Here is a 26,590-nt window from a genome sequence, read left to right as displayed (position 1 = left end):
CAAGCCACAACCAAGGATTTAAAATAAAGTCAGTCCCTGAGCATTTCCCACAAACCTCCCAAAATGTGGCAGCAGCTATTTCACATATATTCTCACTAACTTATGTAGACAAACTTATGTCTGTGCTGCTTTAGAAATATTGAGACATTTATCCAATAAATTGGCTTCTTTTTAAAAATATCGGTATTTTAAATAATTTTAAAATATAATTTAATATTTAACACTTTAAAACTGTTATATTTGTAAATATTTGTTCTTTATCATTTTAATGTGATTTAAGTTAATTTTTAAAATATTATAATTATATATTTAAGAAATTTTAAATAATATTTTAGAATATTAAAATATTTTATACAACAAATTGGCTCCTATTTATACAAAATAAATCCTCTCCTTTCTCTCATGTCTTAAACGAATTTAAGCAGATTTCATAAGAACTAGGCACTGAGGATCCCAAAAATATCACACTCTCCTTTTTCTGTTTCCCTTGTGTTTTACAACTCCTTTCTCTGTCTTTCTCACCTGGCAAACTCATATTGATCCTTCAGTACCCAGCTCAAATGCCCCCACTTCTGGGAAGCCTTTTCTAACGCTCACTCTCAGGGTCCCTCTATACATTTGGCCCTAATTAGAGCAGATACCATTGTATCATAATAGTCTGTTTATATATCTATTTCCCCTTCCAAATGAGGAGTATCTCATACACAGGGAATTTGTCTTTGGTATCTCTGCACATTTTGTACTACAGAGACAAGAAAGCTAAAAACTACATTTCCCAGACTCCCTTGTAGCTAGGGTCCTTGAAGCAATTTAGGTTCAACAATCAGTAGCATAAGACTGAGTCAGAGCCATGTTCTAGAAGAATGACAAAGCTCAAGGTATTGTTTTGCTGGTGCAGAACGTGGCAGAGGTGGCATGGCTCTTGGAAATTGTAGTGGTGGCAGCACCTTTGCGATCATATCAGAGGCAGCAGCTTCCACGGTGGCCCAATTTCACGATGCAGTCTGCAGAGACATTCCTGGAAGCTAGCCTAGAGTCTTTCTTCAGCTTTCCCAATGATTCTGTGCTAGCTCTACCCTTAATAAATCCCTTTCTGCTTTAACTAAAATGGATTCTGTTATCTGCAACTAAGAACAAGGTGTCAGCCTGGGGCTACAAAAAAGTCCATGACCTTGGCTCCAACTCATGTCATTTTTCCAGTCACATAACAGTAAGTGAGGTCTGGTGTCTTATCACAAAGATCATCATTTGCAACCAGAACCAGTGACACGAAGCCCTTTGGAATCCACTGGGTCATCTGAAGCCATGATCTCAGGATGCTACTAAGAAAAGCTCCAGATTATAATGATGCAGAAGATAATTAAGAGGAGGCTTATCCTAGCGTTCTCAGGGAGTTGGGACACTTGCAGACACATCTAGGATATGCCTCTAAACCAGCTGTGTGGCTTTGGGTAAATCACTTCCCCTCTCTGGGCCTCTTTTTTCTCCTCCTAAAAATAATCTGAACGAGGTGGTATCTAAAGTCCCACCCAGCACTTAAATACAATCCCCAAGGTTCCCTCAGTTTTTCCCACTTACTAACCAAGCCAGAACAATACTATGAATTAATGATCCACAAACAGGAGAAAGAAACTCTCAAAGGAAGTTAAAACCAAGCAGCACCACCCTTTGATCAGCCAACCCCTCCACTGCCTTCACAAGGCCATCCTGGCCTTACCTCTGCCAGCCTCCACTCAGTCTTCCTTTTTCCTGAATCCCCAACATCACTCATATGCACATCACTAGGCAGTTCAATGATTCCAAATGGTCTTGTGTAGTGTGTTTAGTGGCTATTAGGTGGAGAGGATTTCGGAATAAGGTTCACATCCTTGTTTGCCCCTCATTAGCCACCTTAGGCCCATCACTTTCCTGAGCCTTAGTTTCTTCATTTGCAAAATCAGCATTAAAAGTGCAGTACACTTGTGACAGGGCTGAGAGAAGAAATTGATGAGAATTTCAGAGAAAGCACTAGTACAGTGCCTGGCACACAGGAAGTGCCCAAGGCATGTCCATTTCCCTTCTTTCCCTTTCTCCTGGCGTTAAAGGGCAAGAGCTGCCAGTGGATGCCCAGGGAGTCGGAGACATGCTTACAGTCCCTCAGCTAGTTGATGGCAGAGCTGAGTGAGAGACGAATAACTCAGGAAGTTCTCCACCATCTGGATTGGCTGCCATCCTCCTTCTGCTGCTATTAGTAAACCCCTCCCCTACCACCCTGAGGATAAAGCCCATGTTGAATTCTGCTTGGACGTGGGGATGTCCCTGATCACCCATCTCTGCTGCAGACTCCATGGATTAACTATGTGTTTCTGATGCTTTGACATCTGGGGCCTTGCTGGCCCTGGAGAGACTGCCTCTCCTAGAACTAGTCAATTCCTAGAGATGGTAAACAGCCCATGAGCACACCTTTCGTATGCAAACCAAGCAATCCAGAGCTTATACTCCACCACCACCACCACCACCACCTCCTCCTCTCACACTTAGGGCCACTTATCCCTCTGCCCTAATCACCCCAAGGCCAGCTGCCAAACAACTAGGGACAGCCCTCTGCCCCAGAGCCCACTGAAATTATTCACACTAGTCAATCTTAAGTCTGCATACCCTGCCGCATCCATTCCTTCCATATAGGCTTTGCCTATATGGCTCTTGCCCACTTTTCCCCTTCACTCCTTCTGCTTCTTGACTGACTCTGGTGCTTCCTGTGTGGTCCTACGTGGCATGGTGTGCTTCCTGTTTCTAGAGATCTGTAAGTATAAAAACCTCTTCCTTCATGACAGTCATTTGCATGTCTGTGTGTCTTACCACATGTGATGATAACAAATCCCAGATACTCTGAAAACACTCCATGTGGTACCTCAGCCACGTCATCAAAGTCACTCCAGGCCTGGGTCTAAAGCCTAGTTTTCCACCTGAAAAATGGAGCTAATAGCCCTTGCTTCTTTCTCCAGCATTTCCGGGCTTTGCTTTGGGGAGGCTGTGCTGCTCCATCTCAGTCTTTAAAGACGAATGACTCGAGGAAATAAGACTGCAAGAAGCACTGCCACACGGGTCACCCCTCGGTTCTGCTTCCGACAGGAGGCCCAAGGACGGCATTCTGGAGGAAGCCACAGAAATCCCTTTTTGGTCTGGATACTGACCATCATGCAGACATCAAAAATGATGCTTAAATTTTTGTGTGTAATGGGAAGATGCTCGTGATAATGTTGAGTGAAAAAAGCAAGTTACAAAACTATGATCTCCAAAAAGAATTATGTATACATACGTGAACACATGGGAAAAGGGAAGGACTGTAACAAGATATTAATAGTAGGTTTCTCCCATCATTCAAAAAGAGGCATGTACCACAATGTTCATTGCAGCTCTATTTACAATAGCCAAGACATGGAAGGAACCTAAGCGTCTATCAACAAATGAATGGATAAAGAAGATGTGGCACATATATACAATGGAATATTACTCAGCCATAAAAAATAACAAAATTGAGTTATTTGTAGTGAGGTGGATGGACCTAGAGACTGTCATACAGAGTGAAGTCAGAAAGAGAAAAACAAATACCGTATGTTAACACATATATTTGGAATCCAAAAAAAAAAAAAAAATGGTTATGAAGAACCTAGGGGCAGGACAGGAATAAAGACACAGATGCAGAGAATAGACTTGAGGACCCAGGGAGGGGGAAGGGTAAGCTGGGACGAAGTGAGAGGGTGGCATGGACTAATATATACTACCAAATGTAAAATAGCTAGTGGGAAGCCGCATAGCACAGGGAGATCAGCTCAGTGCTTTGTGACCACCTAGAGGGGTGGGATAGGGAGGGAGGGAGACGCAAGATGGAGGAGATATGGGGATATATGTATATGTATAACTGATTCACTTTGTTATAAAGCAGAAACTAACACACCATTGTAAAGCAATTATACTCCAATAAAGATGTTTTTTAAAAAAATAGTAGGTTTCTCTGAGTAATGGGATTATGAATGATTCAAAAAACACTTTTCTATATTTTTATAAGTTTTCTCTTACTATTGGAAACCACTAACAAATGCCCCTTTAAGTCATGGATCTCTCTCTAAATATCTCAAGCTTTCCCTTGAGCTGCTAGAATACTGAGAGCAGCAGTTTCTCCAACTTCCTCAACTCCATTAGCCTCTCAAGGTGAGTTAGTCACTGTCTCTTCTTTCAATTCTGGAAAGACAATCTCTACCCACCTCAAAGGGGAGGGGATGCTGGCACCACATTTGGGCACCTCACAGGTATAAATAGTCCCAGCCGCTCAGATCAGGAGCCCAGCTCATCTCAGATGCCACTTGGCTGCTGGCAGCCAAGTCCAATGCTGGTGCCAGCCTGCATCCATCCTGCCCCCGTCTCTGTGCCCTCAGGAGTGTGGGGGGCATAGCTGGGCAGTGCTGGCTGCCTGATCAGCAGGCGAGGGCCCCTACTAAGCGAGAAGACAAATGAAGACGTGACCGCAACGGTTCTGAATATTGGTTCCCCTCCTCCCACGCAGGCTTGGGCTCCAGCTTGGAAGGCTGAGGAGGCCTCGTTTCAGTGTGCCCAGGATCCAGTGTGCAGAGTCTGGCTCTGTCATTCCTCCCAGCCCCTCCACATGAGCCTGCCCCACAGAGGGCTCCTCTGTTCACCTGATCCCACCTCCAGAGCTCCTTCAGGACCGTGGGATCTTCCTTAGGGGCCACAATACTTTGAGACCCAGAAGCCACTGGCTGGTACAAGATGAAGCCCATGCATTCAGCTTTCTATCTAATACGCCGCTTCATCCCCAGATACTAATGCTGTTCAAGAAAACAGGAGCCCAGGGCAGTCCTTGTGTCATGCAAGAGCACACCTGTTGGACCTCCACCAGCCCTAGGAGTAGGGAAGCTGCCCCAGCTCAGCAATCTGAACCCCTGGGCCCCTGTCAAGCCTGGTGCAGAGTCTCAGAGAACCACAGAGTGGTTTATTTATCCCACACTGGGTAGGAACAGTGTGGGTATGGCACCTCTGTGTGAATCAGGAAAAAGCACCTTTTTCTCCACATGCCAGGCACATGGCTTGTCAAATGAGAGTGAGCTGGATTTCAACTCCACCTGGCTAGATACTTTTGTGCAGTGTCCACCTTGCACAACTGTATGTGGTAGCCTGATACTAGATCCTTTAACTTGGCCTCACTTAATCCTCCCAACAGCCCTATAAGGCAGGCATTACTGCCCCGGTTTACACCAGAGACTCAGGCTACAAGAGGTAAAGTAACTTGCCCAGGGTCATTCAGCCAGTGGATGGAGGCACTAAAAAAGGAACCTCACACTTTCAAGAGCCCAGAACCCATGTCCTTAGTCACCTCAGTGCAGCCCGTCTCCCTGACTGGCATAAGCCACGGTCATTTGGGAGCTTCTCAGTAAGCAGCCCCCTCCGCTTCCCAAGGTCAACGGCCCTTCAGTGAGCTCAGTGCTATTTTAGAGCAGAACAGCTGCCATCTTGAGATACCATACTAACCATGAGGGCAAACACACAGAAATCAAAGTCTGGAAATTACAGTCTGACACACAAAGGACTGGAGTGTCTTCTCAGATAGGTGCAGGGAGAGGCAAGAAGGGCTTGGCTGTAACAATAGCAGGTCACAGCTGCCAGGACACACTGCCCCTCCTGGGTGGTGGAGGGACCTGACTCAGACCCCTGCGTGGACCAGGGCCCTCTCTGGACCAGTGTCTCTTCATTTTGTCCACAGGAATCCCCAGAGCTGTTTTGAGAAATCAGAACTGAAAGCTACATAGCCTGACGCTCTGAGCGCAACCCCTGATTGTATTGTGATTAATCTGCTTCCAGTGTGAACCTCAGTGGAGTGTTATTCCTGGCACGGGTTAGGGGGAGGGTCAGGGGCAAAGCCTCATGCTGACACTGCTCCTCCCCAGCCAGCAGTTCCGCAGGGCCCCAGATCCAGTATCTAGCACATTCCCTGCAAGAGTACATACATGGCGGCTTTATTTTCTGGGCCAGACCAGGGAGCCCTAAAAAGCTCCCCTTTGTAAAATTCGGCTCAGCAGCCTGGAGCCTTCATGGGTCTAAAGTAGCTCTGGTCAATCTTCTACGCACATATTGTCACACAGCTCTTGGTGGCTTTGACTACCATCGCCAGGTGCCCAAGCCAAGAGCTGCTCCCTAGTAGCCCCCACCCACTTCATCTCCCCCCCAATCTCGCCACTCCCCCTTCCTTAGGAGCCCTCTTCTCTCTCCCAGGGACAGGGATGTGAGTCAGTCTTCTTTCCTCTCCGGCTGGAATACTCTTCCTCACTGTGTGTCCTTAGTTACAATCTGCTCATCCATCAGAGGTCAGCCCAGGTGTCAGCTTCCTTTGGCAGCCTTCCCTGCCCTCCCTCCCCTGTGCCCACAGCCCCTGGGCACACCTCCAGCCCAGTCCTTATTATACCAGATTACGTGCAACTCCTCTGTTGCCTGTCTGTACCCCTCCATGGACAGCTTTTCTCCTCTTTCACTCACCAAAAACTTACTGATCCACTACCATGCGCCAGGTACTGTTTGAGGCCAGGATACAGCGATGACCAAACCAGACAAAAGCCCCACCTTCGTGGACTTCCATGAGAAAAGACAAAATATTAATTCAGCATAGAGTCAAGTAGTGATGAGCTCTATAAAAGTAAAGCAGGACAGGGGATGGGAGGGTGCCTGGAAGGGTTACGGGAGGCCAAAGAAGGCTGCAGGACAGCAGCAGCAGTGTGGCCAGGGCAGAGGGGCTGGTGGGAAGTGAGAGGAATCGAGGTCAGAGAGGTGAGCAACGCCAGGTCAAGTTGGCCTCACGGGCCACCCAGCACAGCAGAGCCTCCAAGCAGGGGAATATCATGATCTGATTTAAAAGTTCCCCTCCAGCTGCTGCAGGGAGAACAGTCTGTAAAGAGAGAGAAGAAACATGGAGACAGGAAATGATTGCAGCATGAGAAGATGGTGGGGAGGAGACGGACCAGGAAAGAGGTTAGGGGAAGAACCAGTAGGACATGTTGAAGGCAACGTTTAGAAAGTGAAAGAGAAAGAGAAAAATCAACAGTAAATCCCAGAATTTTAGCTTGGACAACTAGTTGGATCACAGAGCCCTTGAAGAAGGTGGGAATGATGGAGACAAATAGGTTTGGGTGTGAATCAAAGGTTCCTGGGCCATGTTAAGCTTGCTATGACTCTCAGACACCCAAGAGGAGATCGGTTAGGCAGTCAGATACACACGTCTGCAGCCCAGTGAGGAGGTCAGGCTGGAGATACACATCCCAGAGTCAAGGGACAAAGAACTCAATAAGATCTCCAGGACAGAGAGCAAACATAAGAGAGAAGAAGGCAGAGGATGGGCCTGCGGTCAGCTCTGACATTCAGCTGGTGGCAGGGGAGAAGGAGCCAGCAAAGGAGACCGAAAAGGAAGTCCTGTGGGACGGAGGAAAACCAGGAGAGCCCTATGACATGGACGCACAGAGCAGAGAGCATTTCTGGGACAAACAGGTCACCTCCATCCAATGCTAACAGAGGTTAAGGAAGAAGGGCATGGAGAAGGCCCCACTGATCTAGCAACTAGGAGGTCATCAGTGACCTTGAGAAGAACAGATTTGGGGGAGCAGGGAGGCAAAAGCCCCACTGGTGTGGGTTGATACAAGGCCAGAAGTAGGAGAAGCTGGAGGCAGAGACTGTGGAGGCTCAATGTGAAGGAGTGAGTGTATGCAGTGAGCCGAATGTGTGTCTCCCCAAAATTCATATGCTGAATCCTAACCCCCAAGGTGATGGTATCAGGAGGTGGGGCCTTTGGGAGGTAATGAGGTCATGAGGGTGGAGCCCCCATGAATGGGATTAGTGCCTTTATAAAAGAGGCCCCAGAGAGCTCTCTAGCCCCTTCCACCATGTGAGGACAGAACAAGAAGATGACAGTCTGCCACCTAGAAGAGGGGCCTCACCAGAACCTGACCATGCTGGTGCCCATGCAGGCTCAGACTTCCAGCCTCCAGAACTGTGAAAAATAAATCTCTGTTTATGAGCCTCCTGGCCTGTGGTATTTCATTATAGCAGCCTGCACTGACTAAGATAGTGAGTGTATGCAGAGCTGGCCGTGGGTAAGGTGGAGAGAATGGGATTCCCTGATGTGTGAAGGAAAAGCTGGATGAAGAAGAACAGGCTTAAGTGTTCTGTGAGGCTTCAAAAGGTAAACCTAGGAGCTCCAGCTGAGCGTGAGGGAGGGAAGGTTTTCAGTCCACCCAGGGAAGCCTGCGGTGGAAGACGGCCTCTTTGCGAGGCTCTGGGAGCCCCATTGCCCACTGTCCCACAGTCCTCATGGCCATCAAAGAAGGTGGTGTGGGCTACGCATGGCTACACAGAGTGGACAACTGGACGACCCTGGTGTCTTACCTTCCGAGCATCCCCTAAACTGATTACCAGGTGGATGCTGGTCCTCTCGGCCAGACCCCAGATCTCTTGTCCTTTCCATTCTCCATTTCTTTCCATTCTCACTCTTTTCTGTGGCCACCTGTCCGTGCTAAGTGACTGGTATAAAATTCTTGTTGACAGTCCAGGAGGCAGGAAGCACGGGAGCTGTGAAGAAGGAGAGGAGGGAGAACGGGCCACAGGAGCGAGGAACAGAGGGTTTGAGGAGCTGGCGGGGGGTGAGGAAGGGGTGAGGCCGCGATCATCTGATGTGGAAACCAGGCCCCGAGAGGGAGCACCTCCTGCCAGCTGTGAGCCCACCCAGGGGACTCCACCAGTGACTGAGCGAGGTGGGAGTTTCACAGAGGAGAAAACTGAGGCACAGAAAGGATCATGTAAGTGGTTATTTGCCCAGGACACTCAATTCAGACTAAACTAAGGGCCACAAAGCTCATGGAATGGCACCACCCGAGGAGTCTCAGGGCCCCAACAACCCTGCCTTCACAGTCAGCTTCTTCTGTCTGTCTGCCACCAGAGGCCCACATTGGGTGCGTGGGAGGAAAGGAGGAAGCAGTGCCATCTTGGATGGAGCCCAAGAGTTCCGGCTACTTATTTATTTAGGTCCTTTTCTGCAGAAGTGAAAACTGACCAGAAAGGCTTATGCTAAGCCAGCCTGCACCCACAATGCAGGTGTGCAGACCCCACCCCTCACAGCTGTCACCACACCTGTAAGTCCACCATGGAAAAGTCTTTCCCTTGGACTAACCCTGCCACCAAGGGCTCCTCTTTGAAATCCAGGACCCCCAGGAGCAGATGGAAGGAAGCATTTTTCAGGGATAACAATCAGGAAAACACGAAGCATAGAGGCTGGGGGTGGAGGGTGGGTGGACACAGAATATAAAAAGTGGGAAAGAGGAGAGGAAGGGATGAAAGACCCTAAAGATTGTCTTGCCTCTAGTGCTAATGACAATACTCGAAGAAGATATGCGCGTAATCACCTACTTAGATCAATATGGCCATTTTAGTCCAGTCTAACAGCCAGGAGCTGAAGGTAGGAATAGGCGGTCTGAGAGGACTTGGCAAGGAGAACCGAGGGGACCCAACCCAACCCAACCTTGGATGTCTGTCCGCAGCCCAGAAAGAAGAATCCCTCCGTCGTGCATGGCCCACTAGTGCTAGGACTCAGAGTCACACTGCATGGGGTGGGTTCCAGCTGCACCACCCACCACACCTGGAAGTGGGGACTCAGTTCCTCCTCTGTAAAATGGGGGCAATGACAGTACCCACCTCAAAGCTCTGCGTGTGAGGATTAACTGCAGTAACACGTGTCAGGCGCCCAGCACCATGCCTGGCACACAGCCAGCCCCCAGCAGCACTCGGCCACAGACATCACCCATCCACATCCAAGCCAAGTCTAGCCCCTCCGTGGAAGCGCCTCTGACTTCTACACCAGGCTCCTGGAGCACTTGCCATCCGCGTCGCACAATTTATTCCGTAATTATACACTGTCTTGAAACAATTAGGGAGCAATTCAATATAGCATAATAAAGTGCTAAATTGAATTCAGTCTAGCTCCTTCCAGCTCTGAAATATGACGATTCCACACCCCATAGTGCACGGTACATGCTAGGCACAACACAGACCTTGACCCAGAGAGAAAAGCTCTAGCCTTGACGCTTACTTGGCCTGCTGTTCTGCGGAGCGAAGAGGCTCTTGTGTCACCAGTTTGGGGCCTGCCCTTTACTCCTGTGGCTGGTGCTACCTTCCTCTGTGGAAAGTCCCCAGCACCCCAGTCAGAAGCCCAGCAGCACAGGGAAAATGCTGTCCCGGGAACAGACAGCTTTGGGGGGGGGGGGGCAGTCTGGGCCAGCTCTGCCCTAGACCTCAGAGAGAAGTGTTCCTTGAGCTGGCTTTGCAAGCCATCTCCTGCCATCCATCTCAGAGCAGGGGGCCAAGGCTGTGTGCACCCTGGGAGGAGGGGCTGATGGGGCCAGCCAGCCAGGCCGCCTGTGGGCTGTGTCTGAAGCTATCGTGTCCGGAGGGCCCTGAACTTGCATGCACAGGCAGTCCAGCCCAGTTCCCCAGGGTAGGAGGCTCCTCGAGGCTTGGGGAATGCCCGAGCAAACACAGAGTGGTTCATGTGCACTTGCTGGAGAGTTCTCTGCCTGCGTAATGATAGAAATAGCCCTCTGTGCAGACACATCTTAGAGTGAACATAGAGTGAAAGGGGCTATCAGGGAAGGCTTCCAGGAGGAGGCCTAGTGGGAGGTGGATCCTGGCAGGAGGACAGGACTGGGATATGGAGCAGGATCCATTTGGCAGAAGTTGAGTGAAGCCTTTTGAGCTGCGGCTACAAGCCAGGCTGAGAGTCAGCACCTGGGGGACTCTTGCCTCAGCTGCCCTCAGCCCTTGTGACCGGGGGACCTTCCCTTGGGATGTCCTGAGGCAGCGGAGGCAACGTTGCCTATCCACTTTGCAGGACAGACGGGTGCTGTGCCTCCCCTGCCCTGTAGGTGGTCACTGGTCTCGCAGGCAGCTGGCCGGGCTGGAGAGGTCAAAGCAGTGAGCTGACAGGACAAGTGCCCTCCCTCCCCTTCCCCTCCCCCATCTACCCTTTCCAGAATCACCATGCGCCGTGGTGGGGGTGGTTTGGGGGTGTGTAGTTCTCAGTCAGTTATTGCAAAAGTACATCATCTGCCTTCATTGCCTTCTATTTTTCTACATACCCCTCCCCCACTATCAGTTTCCCCTTTCCCACCCTGCCACCCAGAACTCTCAGACTTCCTTACTACCTGCTCTTCTCAAGAGAAAACATTCTCTGGTCATTCCAAACTGTGAAAGAGTTTATGATTCCAAAGTGTTTCCCTTTCCCAGGGATTAATTTTCAAAGACAGTGCCAGAAGACAAGGTTTAATCCAAAGGAATAAATCTCTAAGGGAGAATTCCAGGACACTGACATTGAAGTTTGCATTCTTAACAATAGTCTTTACTATGTTCTTGCTTAATGCATTCTTTTATTCAATTAACATTTATTGAGCCGCTGCCATACTGGGTGCTAAAAATTCAAAAATGGAGAAGCACAATCACTGTCTAGGTGGGGAGACAGAAACATAAACACATAATTTGAACATGATGAGAACTGCCTTCTAAGACCTTCCTGCTTGTTCAAAGCACCCACTTAAATAGAAGCATTGGCTGATTAACAATTATTCCTATCTGTCCACTAAAGCAGTTCTCCTAGGGATGCTTATTGGATGCTTTTAGATCTAGACTTGAAATCAATAAAGCTATATGTCAATGTATATTTTGTAACTCATACACTTTCCAGTTGGGTCTGGACTTCCCCCAGCTCATGTCCAAAGTGAAGACCTGGCCACAGCCTTTATGAGCACCATCTGGCCTGGATTTCCTTTGCGGTCCTGTTTGGAGTGTTCCAGACCGATCATTTGGACCTGCTCCTTCTCCTTGTGGCTCCTGGTTGAGTATTCAATTTATGAGTCATTTCTTTTTTTGCCCCTCTTTATCCTCTGTTATAAACGGTACCTCCTGACCTCCCTTCCAACAGTGTTAATAAAAAATGACATCAGGTGTACCACATTTCAACATACCACACAGCTACGGATGGCAAACTATGGCATGCGCTGAATTATTCAGTAGGTGAACAATACCACAAAGCTCATCCGTATTCCAGGCACGGAGAGTTGTCCGCTGGGATGATGCACTTTCACTCTGCAGAGCCCTTTTCACAGTGTCCCCCAGGCCCTGCACGTCTGCTGCCAGGAGCTGTCCTGTCCGTCTTAAAGAAGGCAGAAGCTGCTCCCACACCAAAGAAAAGAATCACCAGCATATAGGTCAGTTCTAATTACACTAACCATTATTTTCTACACGTGTGAAATACATACTGTGTTTTCTCACATATGTGGGGAGTTTGGCGGTCAACTGGAAATTGGGATATGAGTTGGAAGTGTCCCAGAAGAACTTGGAATGTGTGGCCATCACATTTTTTTTTTTTTTTTTTTTGACCATCACATTTATTCAGTGGCTAAGGGAGCTCTCGGTCAAATGGCGGCTCTCTGGAAGGAAATCAACTCAATTGGTAACAATGTCGAATAAAGGGCACCTGACAGATGCCAGAGGTGTCTCTGGCCCTGAGGGACCCCAGGAGACAGGGAAGGGAAGGCTGGCCTGAGTTGCTGAGAGAGGGAGAGAGGATAAAGGGGAAGGGAGTTGAGAGGGAGGAGGAGAGAGGCAGAACACAGGGACTGAGAAAGAAAAGTGGACAAGGACAGGGTAACAGGAAGAAAGGGAGAGGAGACACTAGGTGGGGTGAGATAGGTAGAGAAATTAGAGACAAGATTGCAGGAAAAGGGCAGAGAGAACAAAGCTGCTGGCAGGAGGAAAAGTTAGAATTCGTGCAGCCCCTGCCCAGGACATCTGCCCAGAATGGCCTCCCAGGGGCCTGCTCTGTCTTGCTCAATTTGTTAGCACCTTCTGGCTCACCTCTCAGTGAGCCCTTCAAGGAGTCCTTCCCAGGGAGACACCTGAAGACTTATCTAGACCACCCCCCATATGTGTGGGCGGGTCACACAGCAGAAGGACCAACATTGGAGGCTCAACATATGGAACAGACAGCTCTGGACTTGTCACTCTCACTGGATGACATCCCAGGGGCCAAGCGGCTGGCCAGGGCTCCCACCACGCATATGTGGAAAGAACTGGGCTCCTAAAAGGCCAGGATAAGACCCTGATCCCAGGCCACGGCCCGAGGCCACCCACCACACCCCAAGGCCTGTCTGTGGCCACCTTCCCAAATGGCTTCTGACACTGGAGCCACATCTGTTCTTTTTCAAAGCATTGAACAAAATCATAGGCATTGAGGTCCCTGAAAAACATACTACTTCTCCTCTGCAGGGTCGATTTGATGTTTTGGTGTCAAAATTAACAGCAATGAAAACTGAGGCCTCTTTCCCAGGGAAACTGATCTGAAAGCTAGCCCATACTCATAAATGCAAAAATTAAGGAAACAAACAACTTAGCCCCAGGAAACCCTTAGCTGGGGAGTTCCAGCCACACCCAGCTCCAAGCAGAGAGAGCAACCCATCTTATCAGAAAAATTCCCCACAATGCTCCCCCCTGCCCCCCGCAATGAGTGTGCCCCACCTGAGAATATTCCATTTTCATTCATTCTACAAATAGTTCCTGAATTCCTACTCCTGAATATACAGAGTGCCCTTAATTACTTATTTAACTCCAAACACTACAGCCGATCAAGAAGAAATAACCACGTGATGGTATGAATGTCAATTCTCAGCATCGTATCTTTTTTTTTTAATAAATTTATTTATTTTATTTATTTATTTTTGGCTGCATTGGGTCTTCGTTGCTGCGTGCAGGCTTTCTCTAGTTGTGGCGAGCGGGGGCTACCCTTCGTTGCAGTGCGTGGGCTTCTCATTGTGGTGGCTTCTCTTGTTGCAGAGCATAGGCTCTAGGCACGTGGGCTTCAGTAGTTGCGGCACGCAGGCTCAGTAGTTGTGGCTCGCGGGCTCTAGAGCGCAGGCTCAGTAGTTGTGGCGCACGGGCTTAGTTGCTCCACGGCACGTGGGATCTTCCCGGACCAGGGCTCCAACCCGTGTCCCCTGCATTGGCAGGCGGATTCTCAACCACTGCGCCACCAGGGAAGCCCTCAGCATCGTATTTGATGAAAACATTCTTCCCCAGCTAAGGTCAGCCTCACAGATGGGCAGAGTAGGGATGGCCTGTGCAGTGGGATTTCAGAGGAACAGGGAGCCCACGACCCTCACCCAGCCCGATTTCACCCCCACAAACCTACACACACCTGTGGCCTGGTATCCGGAAGCCTTGCAGCAGGGGTGGAATGTTGCCCCCATCTCAGATGGAGGCTGGAGACCCAGACTCCCTCTCCAGCCCCCATCCCAGCCCCCACCCCAAAAGAGAGGGGCCCACGAGTCCCTGCTTTGTTCTGGCTGGGTCCTAGCCCTCAGCCCTCCTGTCAAAGCAGACAAGGCAGGATCCCAAAGTGAGCTCTGGGCCACTGTGCTGAGACTGCTTCTTCCCTGAGGGCAGCCCTGGGGGGTAGGCCATGGGGTAGGGGACGCAGGGTCGCCCTGGGATGAGCTTCCCCCTTCCCTGGTCGTTCGCCGGGGTCTGTACCTGGAGCTGGAGTCACTGCCACTCTGCACTGCTGGGTCGTCCATGACATTAAAGAGCCCCGTCCAATTGGCCAGCTGGTCACCACTCTGCCAACCAAACTGGAGACCTCTGGCAAGAGAACGAGGCAGTCGGTACTCATGCTCATGTTCTGGGTAAGCCCATCACCAGAGAGTCACATTCTGGCGCGTGCCATGTGACACCTCGCCTTGATCACGCCTAGTGGAGACGAGAGAGATGTCCACCCAGCAGGATGACGGTAATAAATCACAGCCCTTCACAGTGTTCTCTGCTCGTCTACATCCGTGCCCTTACTTCACCTTTACAGGCAGGGCAGGGTTACACATTGTACACGCAGGGAACCTGAGGCTTAGTGAGATCAAGGTCGCAGAGCTTCCCTACCCCGTCTGGTGCGCCCTTCAATTCCGCCTCCAGAGACTCACGCCAGAAGAGCTCCAGCTCGCCAGCTCCTTGCCTTCCCCAGAGGCCCCACACACAGCAAAGCTTTTAATGAAATCTAGTTTTCCAACTCATAAGGACACGCCTCCTGGTTTAAGATGATGGACTCAACACACATGGTCCTCTTCGCTCCCTCCCCCAACCTGACTGAAAGGACAGCAAAGGCATAACAAGGGCGTGAGCATGGATGGAGAGGAGTAGCAGGGGCCAGCGACAACATTTTGGAAGATGCAAAGCAGATGAGTAAGTGCCTTAGGCCAGAGACAGTGGAGCCTTGACCGCCTGTAAGAAGTAAATCTATTCTCCATGCAGGACGCGGGAAGGCTCGGGAATTCACGGCACCCGGGCCACTGAAGGTTGCAGGATGGAGCCGTGGGCAGGAAAGTTGCTTCAGGTTTATAAGGAGCATTAAACACTCCCCACCTCCACAAACCCAAGTCCCCTGCCTTAAGCCCAAGCAGTCCGGGCCTTCTGCCTGCCCACCCTGCAGATGGCACTCTTCATATACCGAGATACCAGACTAAAAACAGCTGGGCTGACCTGGAAGTCAGCTTACTGAGCACGCCTGGTCCCAGCCACCCGGCCCCCACAAAGGTCTGGGCATGGATGGGTTTCCCGGAGGGAAGCTGACCAAGTCAAAAGAGAAGGCTACAGAGGAAAGGGCTGCTGCCGCCCCATCAATCTGGCGCTGCTGACATTGGGGGCTGCACAGTCCTTGCTGTGGGACTGTCCTGTGATCCTCTGGCAAGCAGCACCCCTGGTCTCTACTCTCTGAGGCCAGCAGCTCCTCATCCCCCACCCTCCTGCCGTGATGACCAAAACTGTCTCCAGACATCACCAAGTGTCCCCTGTTGAGACAATCGACCTCGTTAAGAACCACTGCCCACAACACGGAGCTCCAGTGCACCTTCTAGAATTTTAAAGTCCCGTTAAAGACCCTGGTACGTGGGGTAAACTTTAACTTTTAAGAAGAGAATAAAGCAAACAAAAATAAAACAGTTAAACCCCTAAAAATAAAGCCCTCTAATAAAGTCTCTACACCAAGGGAAATGGGGCAGCGACAGTGGTTGGAGCTGGGCTCTGGTCCACCCGGATCAGCCACTAATGAGCCGAGTGACCTCAGTGAAGTCTCTACATCTCTCTAGGCCTCTATTCCCATCTTTCAAGTCGGGAGAACTGTCTCGATGTCTCCAAAGTTCTTGACCGAAAGCTTTACAGGGCTGAGCTGTGTCCTCAAAGGCAAGACCAGGTCACCTCCCGCCTGCGAGTCTGCCCCATTTCCAGCCAGACGCTGGGCGGAGGACGCCCTTGGGGCCCCGTGAGCAGAAGCTGCACACATGAGGCACTCAATCGATGCTTCTGCCAAGTGACTCCGATTCTCTTCTCACACTCTCCAGCCTCCTCGGCGGAGTGGAGCCGGCCTGGGGGAGGAACAGGCACAGCTCACAGGACAGAGCCCGAAGCCACAGCAAAACGCCTGTCCAGTTCTTAGTGTTCAGGGAACAGCAGCGCTCCACTTGGTTCTGGCTCAAGTTCTTTATATATTTATCTATTCATAATATAAATATTATATACGTATAATATATAAATCTATCTTATATGCATTTATAAATATATTGTAAACATCTATAATATAAATACCTTTATTTATTTATCTGTTATGTTTCCTTTCAAAGAGATATTTCGAGGTAATATTGCAAGGTATTTCTTAGAGAGAATTTGGGTTTGGTTTATGAGGAAGGGAAACATTTACTGAGCACCTACAGTGAACCAGGCCCTTCACATACATTATCTCTATTCCAACAACAGGCTAATGTGGCAAGTCCCATTTTCTGCACTTATAGGTGATGACATGTGCAGCTCAGAGAGGTTTAGTAACTTGCCCAAGGCCACAAGGCTAACAAGTGGCCAACCTGAGGTTTAAACCCAGCACTTTCTGGCTTTCTCACTGTAAAAACCTTTATTCCTAAAAGCCTGTACCAGACTGTCTATAGGCCAAGAAAACAGTAGTATTTCCACCTGGGATTGTGAATATTAGCTGGTTCACAAGCATATTCAAGCAATTCCCAGCCCAGCACTCAGCTAGGAAACTCACAGGCTCCTTAGAGAGAGTCTGGCCAGTGAGACTCGTGTCCACCGAGCGCACGAGGGGTCAGCCAGAAGCACTCTCACTCTCCCGCCCAAACTGGCCCCTGTGAGACCCGGGTGTTCCTTCACAAGACAGTCCTCCCAGGGTTGTAGAAGTGACAGACTACTAAGAAGACATCAGCTATTACAATATTTAGCAGGAACTATGACACAGAAAGGTGTGCATAATAAATTCAGTGAAAAATGCAAGTTATAAAAGGGGATATGCATTAATGATCCCATTTTTGTAGGGTTTTAAAACGTAAAGCTGGTTATCTTTGAAAGGGAGGATTCAGGTTTATTCCTTCTTTCAGTTTAGCAACATTTTCTAATTTATCTCCAAAAAACCTGATTGTGTAATTTTCAAAACCAATGTATTTTACACAGTAATTTGAATTCTATTCCTGAGCTAAGTGTAAGAATTGTCCATTATTAGCCAACGAAACACCAGTGAGGAAAAGGTACGTGGAGATATGAAGGAGGATAACAAAGGAAAAAGAAGCTTTATTCACTCATTCATTCATTCATTCAACAAAAATCTATTGAGCATCTACTCTGTGCCAGCAACTGTGCCGGGGCCTGGGTCAGGACCCCAAGGTGAGCAAACTCATGTTTTCTCAGTGCTTACCCTACAGCTCTGGTGATTACACAAACACACATGAAAATATGAGCAAACAAGATAAAAAATATTAGCAATCAAGTGCTACAAAGGGTGCTCTGTTTTTTATGTCTAATTTATTTTAAAAGAGAGGAAAAGATTTGAAATACATAGGGCAGAATGTTAACATTTGTTAACATTGATAATCCACAGTCGTGACTACATGGTTGTTTGTCACATGGTTCTCTATCTTCTCAATTTGTTCATGATAAAAATGTGTTAAAATAATTTTTTTAAAAACCACAGTGAAGAACTGAAATCACAGAACTTGGAGTCGCTGCAGGGAACTTCCTGGGCTGTGGCAGCCTCGAGAAATCTTTGCACCTTGCTGGTGAAACTAACATTAAACGTTGCCTTAAACCTGGGGAAATGCGACATGTAAAGAATTATTTAAACTGAGTTATTCAAGACTGGATTCAGATATTTTAAGGCCCTGAGCACTGAAAAGCTTAGGGTGCCACTTCACACCTTGTACTTACTTAAAAGTTCTGTGACTGTTAAAATTCAAATAGCTTCGGTCTAGATTTTCTGATTATGAAATCTGTGATAGGCTCACTGAGGCTCAGCTTTACTCTGTTGTCGCTGACGACAGCCCTGCTTATCTAGGTCTCCTGCTGTGTAACCCACAGTCATGTCTGTTAACCCCTGACTCTCATGGCAGTAATTCCTGCAGCCGTCGGAGGGTAGCAAAAGCGGCCCAGGCTTCCCAGAGTCAACTGCCAGGGGGAGTTTCAGGGCAAAAGACAAAATCATACATTGGAGAAGCAATTTAAAGACAGACAGAAGTGCCCATGAGAGTGGCATTACCTCCATTGATAATATCCTCCAAAAATTATGAAGGGTTACTAAGATGTATGGCAGTGAGTTAAAAAATATATGTTCCAGGGTTAGGACTGGCAGTCCAATGGTTAGGACTTTGCACTTTCATGGCTGGGGCCCCGGGTTCAATCCCTGGTCGGGGAACTAAGATCCCACAAGCCGCACAGCACAGCCAAAAATATATATACATATATGTTCCAGGCACCGTGGTAGGTTTTTCTTATTTTGAATCCTCCCAACAGCTTGGAGGTGGGTATTATTATCCCCCCATTTCACAAATGAGGAAATTGAGGCTCATAAGATTAGATTCATAATCTGCCCAGAACCTGGAAGGAGCAGAGAAAGTATTCAAGTCCATGTCTGATCCCAAGGCCATTGCTTCTTCCTCCCCTTTTGTCCCCATGCTTTTTACACACACACACACACACACACACACACACACGACTTTTCTATTATCAAATATTCTACAAAAAGATTTTATTGAAGTATAGTTGATGTACAATGTTATTATATAAGTTTCAAGTGTACAACATAGTGATTCACCATTTTTAAAGGTTATATTCCATTTACAATTATTATAAAATATTGGCTGTATTCCCTGTGTTATACAATATACCCTTGTAGCTTATTTTATTCATAATAGTTTGTACCTCTTAGTCCCCTACCCCTATCTTGCCCCTCCCCTCATCCCCTCCCCACTGGTAACCACTAGTTTGTCCTCTATATCTGTGAGTCTATTTTTGTTTTGTTATATTCACTAGTTTGTTTTATTTTTTAGCCTCCACATATAAGTGATATCATACAGTATCTGTCATTATCCAATATTTTTAACTATTTATAAATTTATATTATTATTATTATTATTTTAAGTATTAGAGCTGCTGCCTTTGCTGTCAATCATTTAGTGATAATATTTTTCTATAAAACAAACCATAGACTATAGTAAAATGAAGGAGCTTGCTTAAATATTCTCTGAGATCCTGCCCCATTTTGATGGGAGACCCAGCGTCACAGATTCCTAACCCGGGACTTCAGCACTGGAGGAGGCCAGTGGAGATGGTTTATGGGGCGGGGGTGTGGCACAGCCATAGCCCTCCATTCACAGTGTGTAGGTAACTGCACCACCTGTCTTTGCACACAGCAGGCCCTGGGGCCAAGTGTCAGGAATTGCCCCCTCAGATGTCGGAATCACCAGAGACGTTGAGCCAAAACAGGCTGAATCCGTTGGGTGCAGGGCACTGGGCACTGTGGACACTTGGGTTTCCTTGGGAAATCGCACCCCTGATGCCAGAGCCCAGGACTCCAGGCGCTGAGTGCCCAACCCAGTGGGGCACTGGGCCTGCAGCCCAGATCACGCAAAGGCTGGCCGGGTGCCTCCGGATGAAATGGCGTCTGCATCCTGTCCTCACAAGCCACCTCCAAGGAAGGCCGTGCCTCCTCGGGCTCTGCAGGGGGAGACTGAAGCCACTGTCATTTCTACATTCCCCAGGTCAGTAGAGGATGGGAAGGCACCAACCTCCGAGCCTCATCTCCAGTCTTCACGCACTCCTATGCTCCCTCAGAGCTGGCTCCCTAAGAGCCATGCCAGCAGCACCCCTCCTCTGTTCCAGAACCTTCCAAGAATCCCCATCGCCAAAGGACAAGCTCCAAACCCTCAACTCAGGCGCCCTTCCAGCAGCTGCCTGCAGCTTTGCCTGCAGCCTTGTGACCCACCATGGCATTTCAACTCTCACGCCTTTGCCCTTGGCATTCCCACTCACCCTCATCCCATCCCCCACTTACTCGAATCCCACCCAAACTTCAAAGTCCAGCTGAAGTGTCTTCTCCTCCCTGAGCCCCCTGGCCCAGTCAGCACTCTCTCTTAAGCCTTTCGGGGCCACACATTCTGCCCTGAGTCACTGGTCCCCTTTGCCTACCTCTCTGTGTGTCGTCCCTACATGCTTATAGCCCTTTCTAGAGAAGAGACGTGTATATAAACCTGATGTAAAATTGTCTTACCCAAGATCCCTTAAGCAAGCAGAGTGGAGAAAGGGGGCTGACTCGGGTACCTTTAGGTTCTAGAACTCCAGGATCCTGAATCCCACCCTCTCCAGGGTCCCTCTTGAGGAAAATTAAGAGCAGGAGGTTTTCACGTCCCAGGAAAGAGGAAGAAACAAGGCAGGGTGGGGGGACACACTCCAGATGGCTCACTGAGTCCAGCCCTCCTGGGGCGGGTAGAGGGGTTGTAGACACAGAGGTGTTTCTAAACTCTTACCCTCCCAGGCAGGGAGAGGCTGGCTTTGAAGGGCAACTGGCTAGGGGGCCTGAACTGGCCTGGGGTGGGGTGTGAGGGGACCAGAAAAGCAGAGCAGAGGAGGCAGGGCCAGGGCTCGGCCACGTGCCACGTGCAGTGCTCCCCTCAGAAGCTGCCAGTTCCCAATTCTCAGACACTGGAATGGCCCAACTGCGGGCCAGCCTTTGGTGGGATTTCAGGCAGCAGCAGCAGTTTGATGAGGGAGACATTCCTGGGTGAGAAGGCGTTCCCTCCCAGTCACACGTGCCTGCAGCCGCCTCATTCCTGCCTCCAAAGATTCCCGGATAGAGATACCCCCGGAGCTCACCCCCTTTTGCTAACTATGTGACTCCTGGCATTTCACCTCTTGAAGCCTCAGTTTCGTCGCCTGTCAAAGGGGAGAAATAATCCTCGACCTAAGGATATAAACAGTCCCCAAAAGCAGATATATAAATTCTAACAAACATGTAAGAGCTTAAATCTAATAATGTACAACTTAACTGCATGTAACTCAGTGTTCTCTTCCAGAGGAGACAAGAAAGCTGTTGGAGGACCAGGTGAGAAGGAGTCTTACTTTCCACAACCATACTCTTTTGTGCTTTGTGAATCTTACACGTGCAAAATCAAGGTAAATTGTGGTGTGGGTTTAATCTCACTAGTAACCAAAGACATGCAAATGAAAGTTATGCAATTCTCTTTTTTTAACCTATCAAGTTGACAAAATACATGTAATGTTAATATCTAGGGCTGGTCATTGGTGTCAATCACCTTTCAAGAGGAGAATTTGGGAATATGTATCAGAGGGTATTAGAATGTTTATACCTTCAGTCCCAATGATAACCCTTCCAGGATCCTCAGGAAATGATCGAACTTTGATCTGATGAAATAAAATTTATATTTTAAGGCAGGACAAGAAAAATTAAACATAAAATTATCTCTCTCTGTTTGTTTGGGCCTTCTCCCTCTCTAATGTGCAGGGTGCAGCTGCATTAATGTGCAGAGCTCCTCAAAGATGGGAGTGCCTGCTCAACCATAAAGGTGTTTTTTTTTTTTCTTTCTGCTGAAGCTAGCAGTGTAACTTCTTAAAAGAATAGTGTTCTTTCCCACTTCTGTAGGGGGTCATGGTGACTTTCTCTTCGCTTTGTATGTGTTTACGTGGACTATGTATCCTTGGTGAACTTTATGTAAAATATCAGTATGTCATTTTGATGTACAATCCTTTGTCTCAGAAACGTATATGACTGTGCCTTCAACTTCTAACAGGTGGAACAGTTCTCAGAGCTTTCTGAGAATCTGCTTCCCTGGTTATAATCTTCAGTTTGGCTCGAATAAAATTCCCTGTTTTTCTTCTTAACTTGATAGTTAATTGAATTTTCGTCGACAGATCAGAGGGATTTGAACCAGACACACAGTTGTCTGGAATCTTTTATTAATCAGGAAACATCCTAAATACCCAACACTGGGGAAAGGCTAAGGAACTGTGGTGCTAAATGACAGGTGGCCATGTGGCCCCAAAACATCATATCTATGAAGTCATTTTAAACGGCGCAGGGAAATCACTAACTTTAAGTAAAAAATAAATAAATAAATAGAATATATGTGTAAGTTCACTATGATCTCATTTCTTTAAAAAAAATGCTCAGAGGAAAGTCTGAAGAAAACATTCCCTAAAGCTAATACGTCTCTGAATGTAGTATGATGAGGGATTTTTTTCCCTGCTTATTTATACTTTTCTGTCCTTTCTATAAGCTCTAAAACAAACATGTATTATTTTTATAATCACATTAAAAAAGTAGAAACAATGCAAACTCAGAGCAATACAATAATAATGATAATAATAATAAATAACAATAATCGCAGACAACTGTATAGACCTTTGGAGGCACTTAGTAGGTCCTTAGTAAACGATGCTTGGACTTTCTCAAGTAAGAAAAAGCAGATGCAAAAGCCTTCGGGTAACTCTTTCATGTTGCACAAACAGGAGGGATGGTGATGAGGACAGCTGGTATTCACACAGAAAGGAAAAATGGGGAAAACCAAGCAGGGGAAGTTTTTTCATGCTGAGATTTGAGCATGAAAATTGGGCTGAGATTTGAGCCCCCCTCAGGGGCCAGTGACCTGCTGTGTGGGTCACCCAGACTGTGTCCCCTTGTGCTCCCCCCGCACCATCAGGAGAGCCCAGGCCCCTATGAGGATGGGGACCAAGGGATCAGCAGCCAGAAGCGGCTGCAGCAGTTGAGCTAAAAGCCCTTCTTGACTCAGGCCTTGACCAAGAACAGAACCAAATCCACCTCTTTTCCTTGAGTCAACTTAGTGTCAAGCTGGTGGGCCACCAAGAACATGGTGCCCTTACCCCCCTGAGGGACCCCATGCTGGTCAGAAGGGCAACTCTCATCCCCTGACATTGATCTCTAAAGCGGGGCATGGTCCCATAACGCCCTTACTCTCCCTTAACCAATCATCATCTTCACTCTCCTTGGGCCATTTCACCTGTAACACACCTTGGATAAAACATCCAATAAAAATCCAACTGTACATCAATACTTTATGCTCCCACAAAGTGCTTCACTTCCACCAGTGAGCGGTCAAGTCTCCCATGAGGCAGACAGTGAATGAAGAGAATGAGTGAAGCAAAGGCAGCAGGAACTGGGATTCTTATGCTACTCCTGCCCGGGTAGGTGCCCTGAGCCCCAGCCCGCTGCTGCCATATGAGAAGACAGGCCCTGTGTTGCCATTTTGTTCATTCTTCCAAGAGATGCTGGAAACCCAGACTTTTATTTTTAATTTCCCAATTTAAATGCTGTGCAGACCAAATACTCCTTGCTGAGGGCTGCCCTCAGCCTGGGGACCCCCACTGACGGTCCCTGACTTATATCCTTTTACTCGATGCTGCCCCTAGTCCTAGGAGGGAGACAGAGTGTGCATCATTCTTGCCAGTTGAGGAAAGTGAGGCAGAGAGTGGGAGTTACCTCTCAGCCAGCTGGAGGCAAAGCTAGGCCTGGAATTCAGGAGTCTGGCCTCCCAGTTCAGCCACCAAAGTGCGGGATCCTATGCCAGGAGTCAGCACACCTTGGGGTCTTCCATCTTGGGGGCTGGGTCAGCGACCCTCAGCCTTTGCCTCCTGCACAACAGGCAGCCTCATCATCACAGAAGGCACCCACAGAGGAAACCCACGGGTGTGCAGCTCCCGAGCCCCGCCTGCAACCGCCCTTTCCCTCCCACTGGACAAAGCATGCATTAGGAATGCAAATTACTGAGCTGCTGTTATGACAAGATAACCTTGAGTCGGCTCTATTCGAAAAGAATAATGAGAAGAAAATCATTCACAAAACATCAGTACTTAACTTTCGTGGGAGGCTAACTTATTGAATTATTCATTTGTATTTTCCCTCCTCCATTCCAAGAAGGTAGCTTGGCTTTTTCAACCTCTTACTTTAGGACCATGTGGGTTGTGGAGGCTGAAAGCTTCCCAGCTCACGGTAGAAACTGTGCAAGGCCAACCTGGAAGGCAGCGGGAGGCCCTTCAGGTCTGGGGATGGGTGGATGGGACCATGGCTGAGCAGGAGGTGCCTCAAGTCCAGAAAGCCCACGATGGTGGTCTGGAGTTCCTCTCCATTGCCCCCTTCTAAATGGACAGCAGGGCCTCAAAAGGACTGCTGCTTGGGGCACTGTGGGAGGCTGGACCCAGGGTTCCAGAAGCCTCCAGGGAGCAGAAGTGGACTGGCTGAGGCCGGGATGGCCCGGGGAGCCCCCCAACTGTTTTGTTCCACACAAGCCTCCAGGACCTTCACACTACCCTGTGGGGGGTGGAGGGAAGGCACCTCAATAATGATAGACTAAGTTTCCCACCAGCTGGTGGATACAGTTTAGTCTTTTTTTTTTAATTAAAAGAAAATGAGGAAATGAGCCATTTCTTTCACACCAAGCTTGTCAAATCAAATGTATAACCACTCTTCTATAACTAATCAGCAAAGCACTTATGTTGTACCTCACAGCTGACATGATATCTTTCCTTTATCCATTCATGCTATTTTTATTTCATTATATATGTAGACGTGTGTGTGTGTGTGTGTGTGTGTGTGTATATACATATACGTATATTATTTTATTATTTTATATTTTTTGAACAGCCATGCCAGGCTGGGGTCCAACAGTGAACAAACTAGCAAAGGCCCTGTCCCAGTGACACATAATTTTGACCAGAGGGAGACAGATAAGCTAATAGGAGACACAACACACAATGTGTCAAATGGTGAAAATTGCTGTGGAAAACATAAAGGGTGGCAAGGGGAATAAAGAGTTTGGGGTGAGGAGTTACTCCACATAGGGTGGTCTTCTCCCTGAGAAGGTGACATCTGAGCAGGATATGAAGTAGGTGATGAGGAAACGGGTGGATCCAGAAAAGGATGGTCCAGAAGAGGACTGGCACCTGCAGGGGCCTGAGGCATGAGTACCGTGGCTCGTTCTGGGGCTGGCAAGGGGTCCAGGGCCGGTGGCAGGTGAAGCAGCGCCACCTTTCTGCGGCCCCTCAAAGCCGTCTAGGAGGGAGGTGACCAATGTCGTCTTCTGAGCAAAGAACTCAGCTGGGCCCCCAGGAGTCTGGGGGTTCGGCCTCCCCCCCGGGGCTTGCAGATTGCCCTCCTCCCCTCCCACAGTCCTCCGCTGTCCCCAGGTCCACGGAAGGAGCTGGAGTGGGTGGTCAGGAAGGCCCTCTCGGAGAAGGTGCAGGCCCTCCCCACCCAGCTCAGAGAGGAAGTGCCTGCTGGCTGCGAAGCCTTTGCAGGGGGATTAATGGGCATAATTACCAGGTTCCACCTACTCCCTCACCCGGTCTCCATCCTGACTCACTAGTGACTCACTTTATTTCCCTGATGGTAACATTCCCCCCCAAGAAGAACCTCAGGGGGAAAGGGAAGTGCGTTCATTCACCAGGGTTTGTCTGTGGAGCCTTTCACTGGGGGCAACAGAAAAGATGCTGCAGGTGAAGCATCCTGAGGACAGGAATGGGGGGGCACTCCTCAGGCTGACCCCCCCATGCTTTCCACCCCCAGAGGAGAAAGAAGGCTGGTGGTGCAAGTGGTGGGCACTGGCATGGGTGGGGGTCCGCGGGCAGGTGGCAAAGGGCTGACCTCCTTGAAAGGCCCTTGGTGCCGGTGAACCTCCTGGATGCCAAGGCCATCCATGGTTCTGCAGAAGCCTCTGGCTAAGGAGTGGCCCGCAGGGAGTCCAAGTACAGACAGTGCCAAGGTGCAGGGAGGGGAGGGTGCACATGGGGGCACCAGCCATGGGAGGGGTCCAGAGAGAGAAACCAGATGAGCTCCAGGCACAACTCTGGGGCAACCTCGCCCCACCCCAGCCTCTGCATCACAGAGAAGCTGGGCTGCCCCCCGGCCAACCTCCAAACAGTCCTGCTCCCCTGCCTGGCGTTCCAGACCTCTACTGTCAGGGCCAGACCCAAAGAGTGGGCACCCTAGGCCATCCAAAAATGTCACAGCCCTTCCAACTACTCTTTGTCAAATCTTTGCTCAACATTTACTTCAAGGAGGGGGGCCACTTTCAGGAGGAGCATGGGGAACCATGGGGATGCACACACCAGCCCTCCAGCTTCTTCCGGGACTCAGGCCGCAAACAGCACACCACAGAGAGCA

At 48.8% G+C, this 26,590-nt stretch overlaps 1 protein-coding gene across 3 annotated transcripts in view; it reads right to left on the bottom strand.

Annotated features, from left to right (window-relative positions):
• Nucleotides 1-26,590, bottom strand: part of ST8SIA5 (ST8 alpha-N-acetyl-neuraminide alpha-2,8-sialyltransferase 5) — a 67,264-nt gene that overhangs the window by 24,099 nt on the left and 16,575 nt on the right. The window contains exon 2 of one of the 3 annotated variants that reach the window (XM_082353346.1): nt 14,611-14,718. The exons of the other annotated variants lie outside the window; for them this stretch is intronic. Within the exon in view, the coding sequence (XP_082209472.1) occupies nt 14,611-14,718 (108 nt within the window). The remainder of the gene's footprint in view (nt 1-14,610; nt 14,719-26,590) is intronic. 3 annotated transcript variants of the gene reach the window in all.

This window comes from Balaenoptera borealis (assembly GCF_965194805.1).
Source record: "Balaenoptera borealis genome assembly, chromosome: 14".
Taxonomy (NCBI): domain Eukaryota; kingdom Metazoa; phylum Chordata; class Mammalia; order Artiodactyla; family Balaenopteridae; genus Balaenoptera; species Balaenoptera borealis.
The sequence above is the reverse complement of the archived record's forward strand: the minus strand, read 5'-3'. Positions and strand labels throughout refer to the sequence as shown.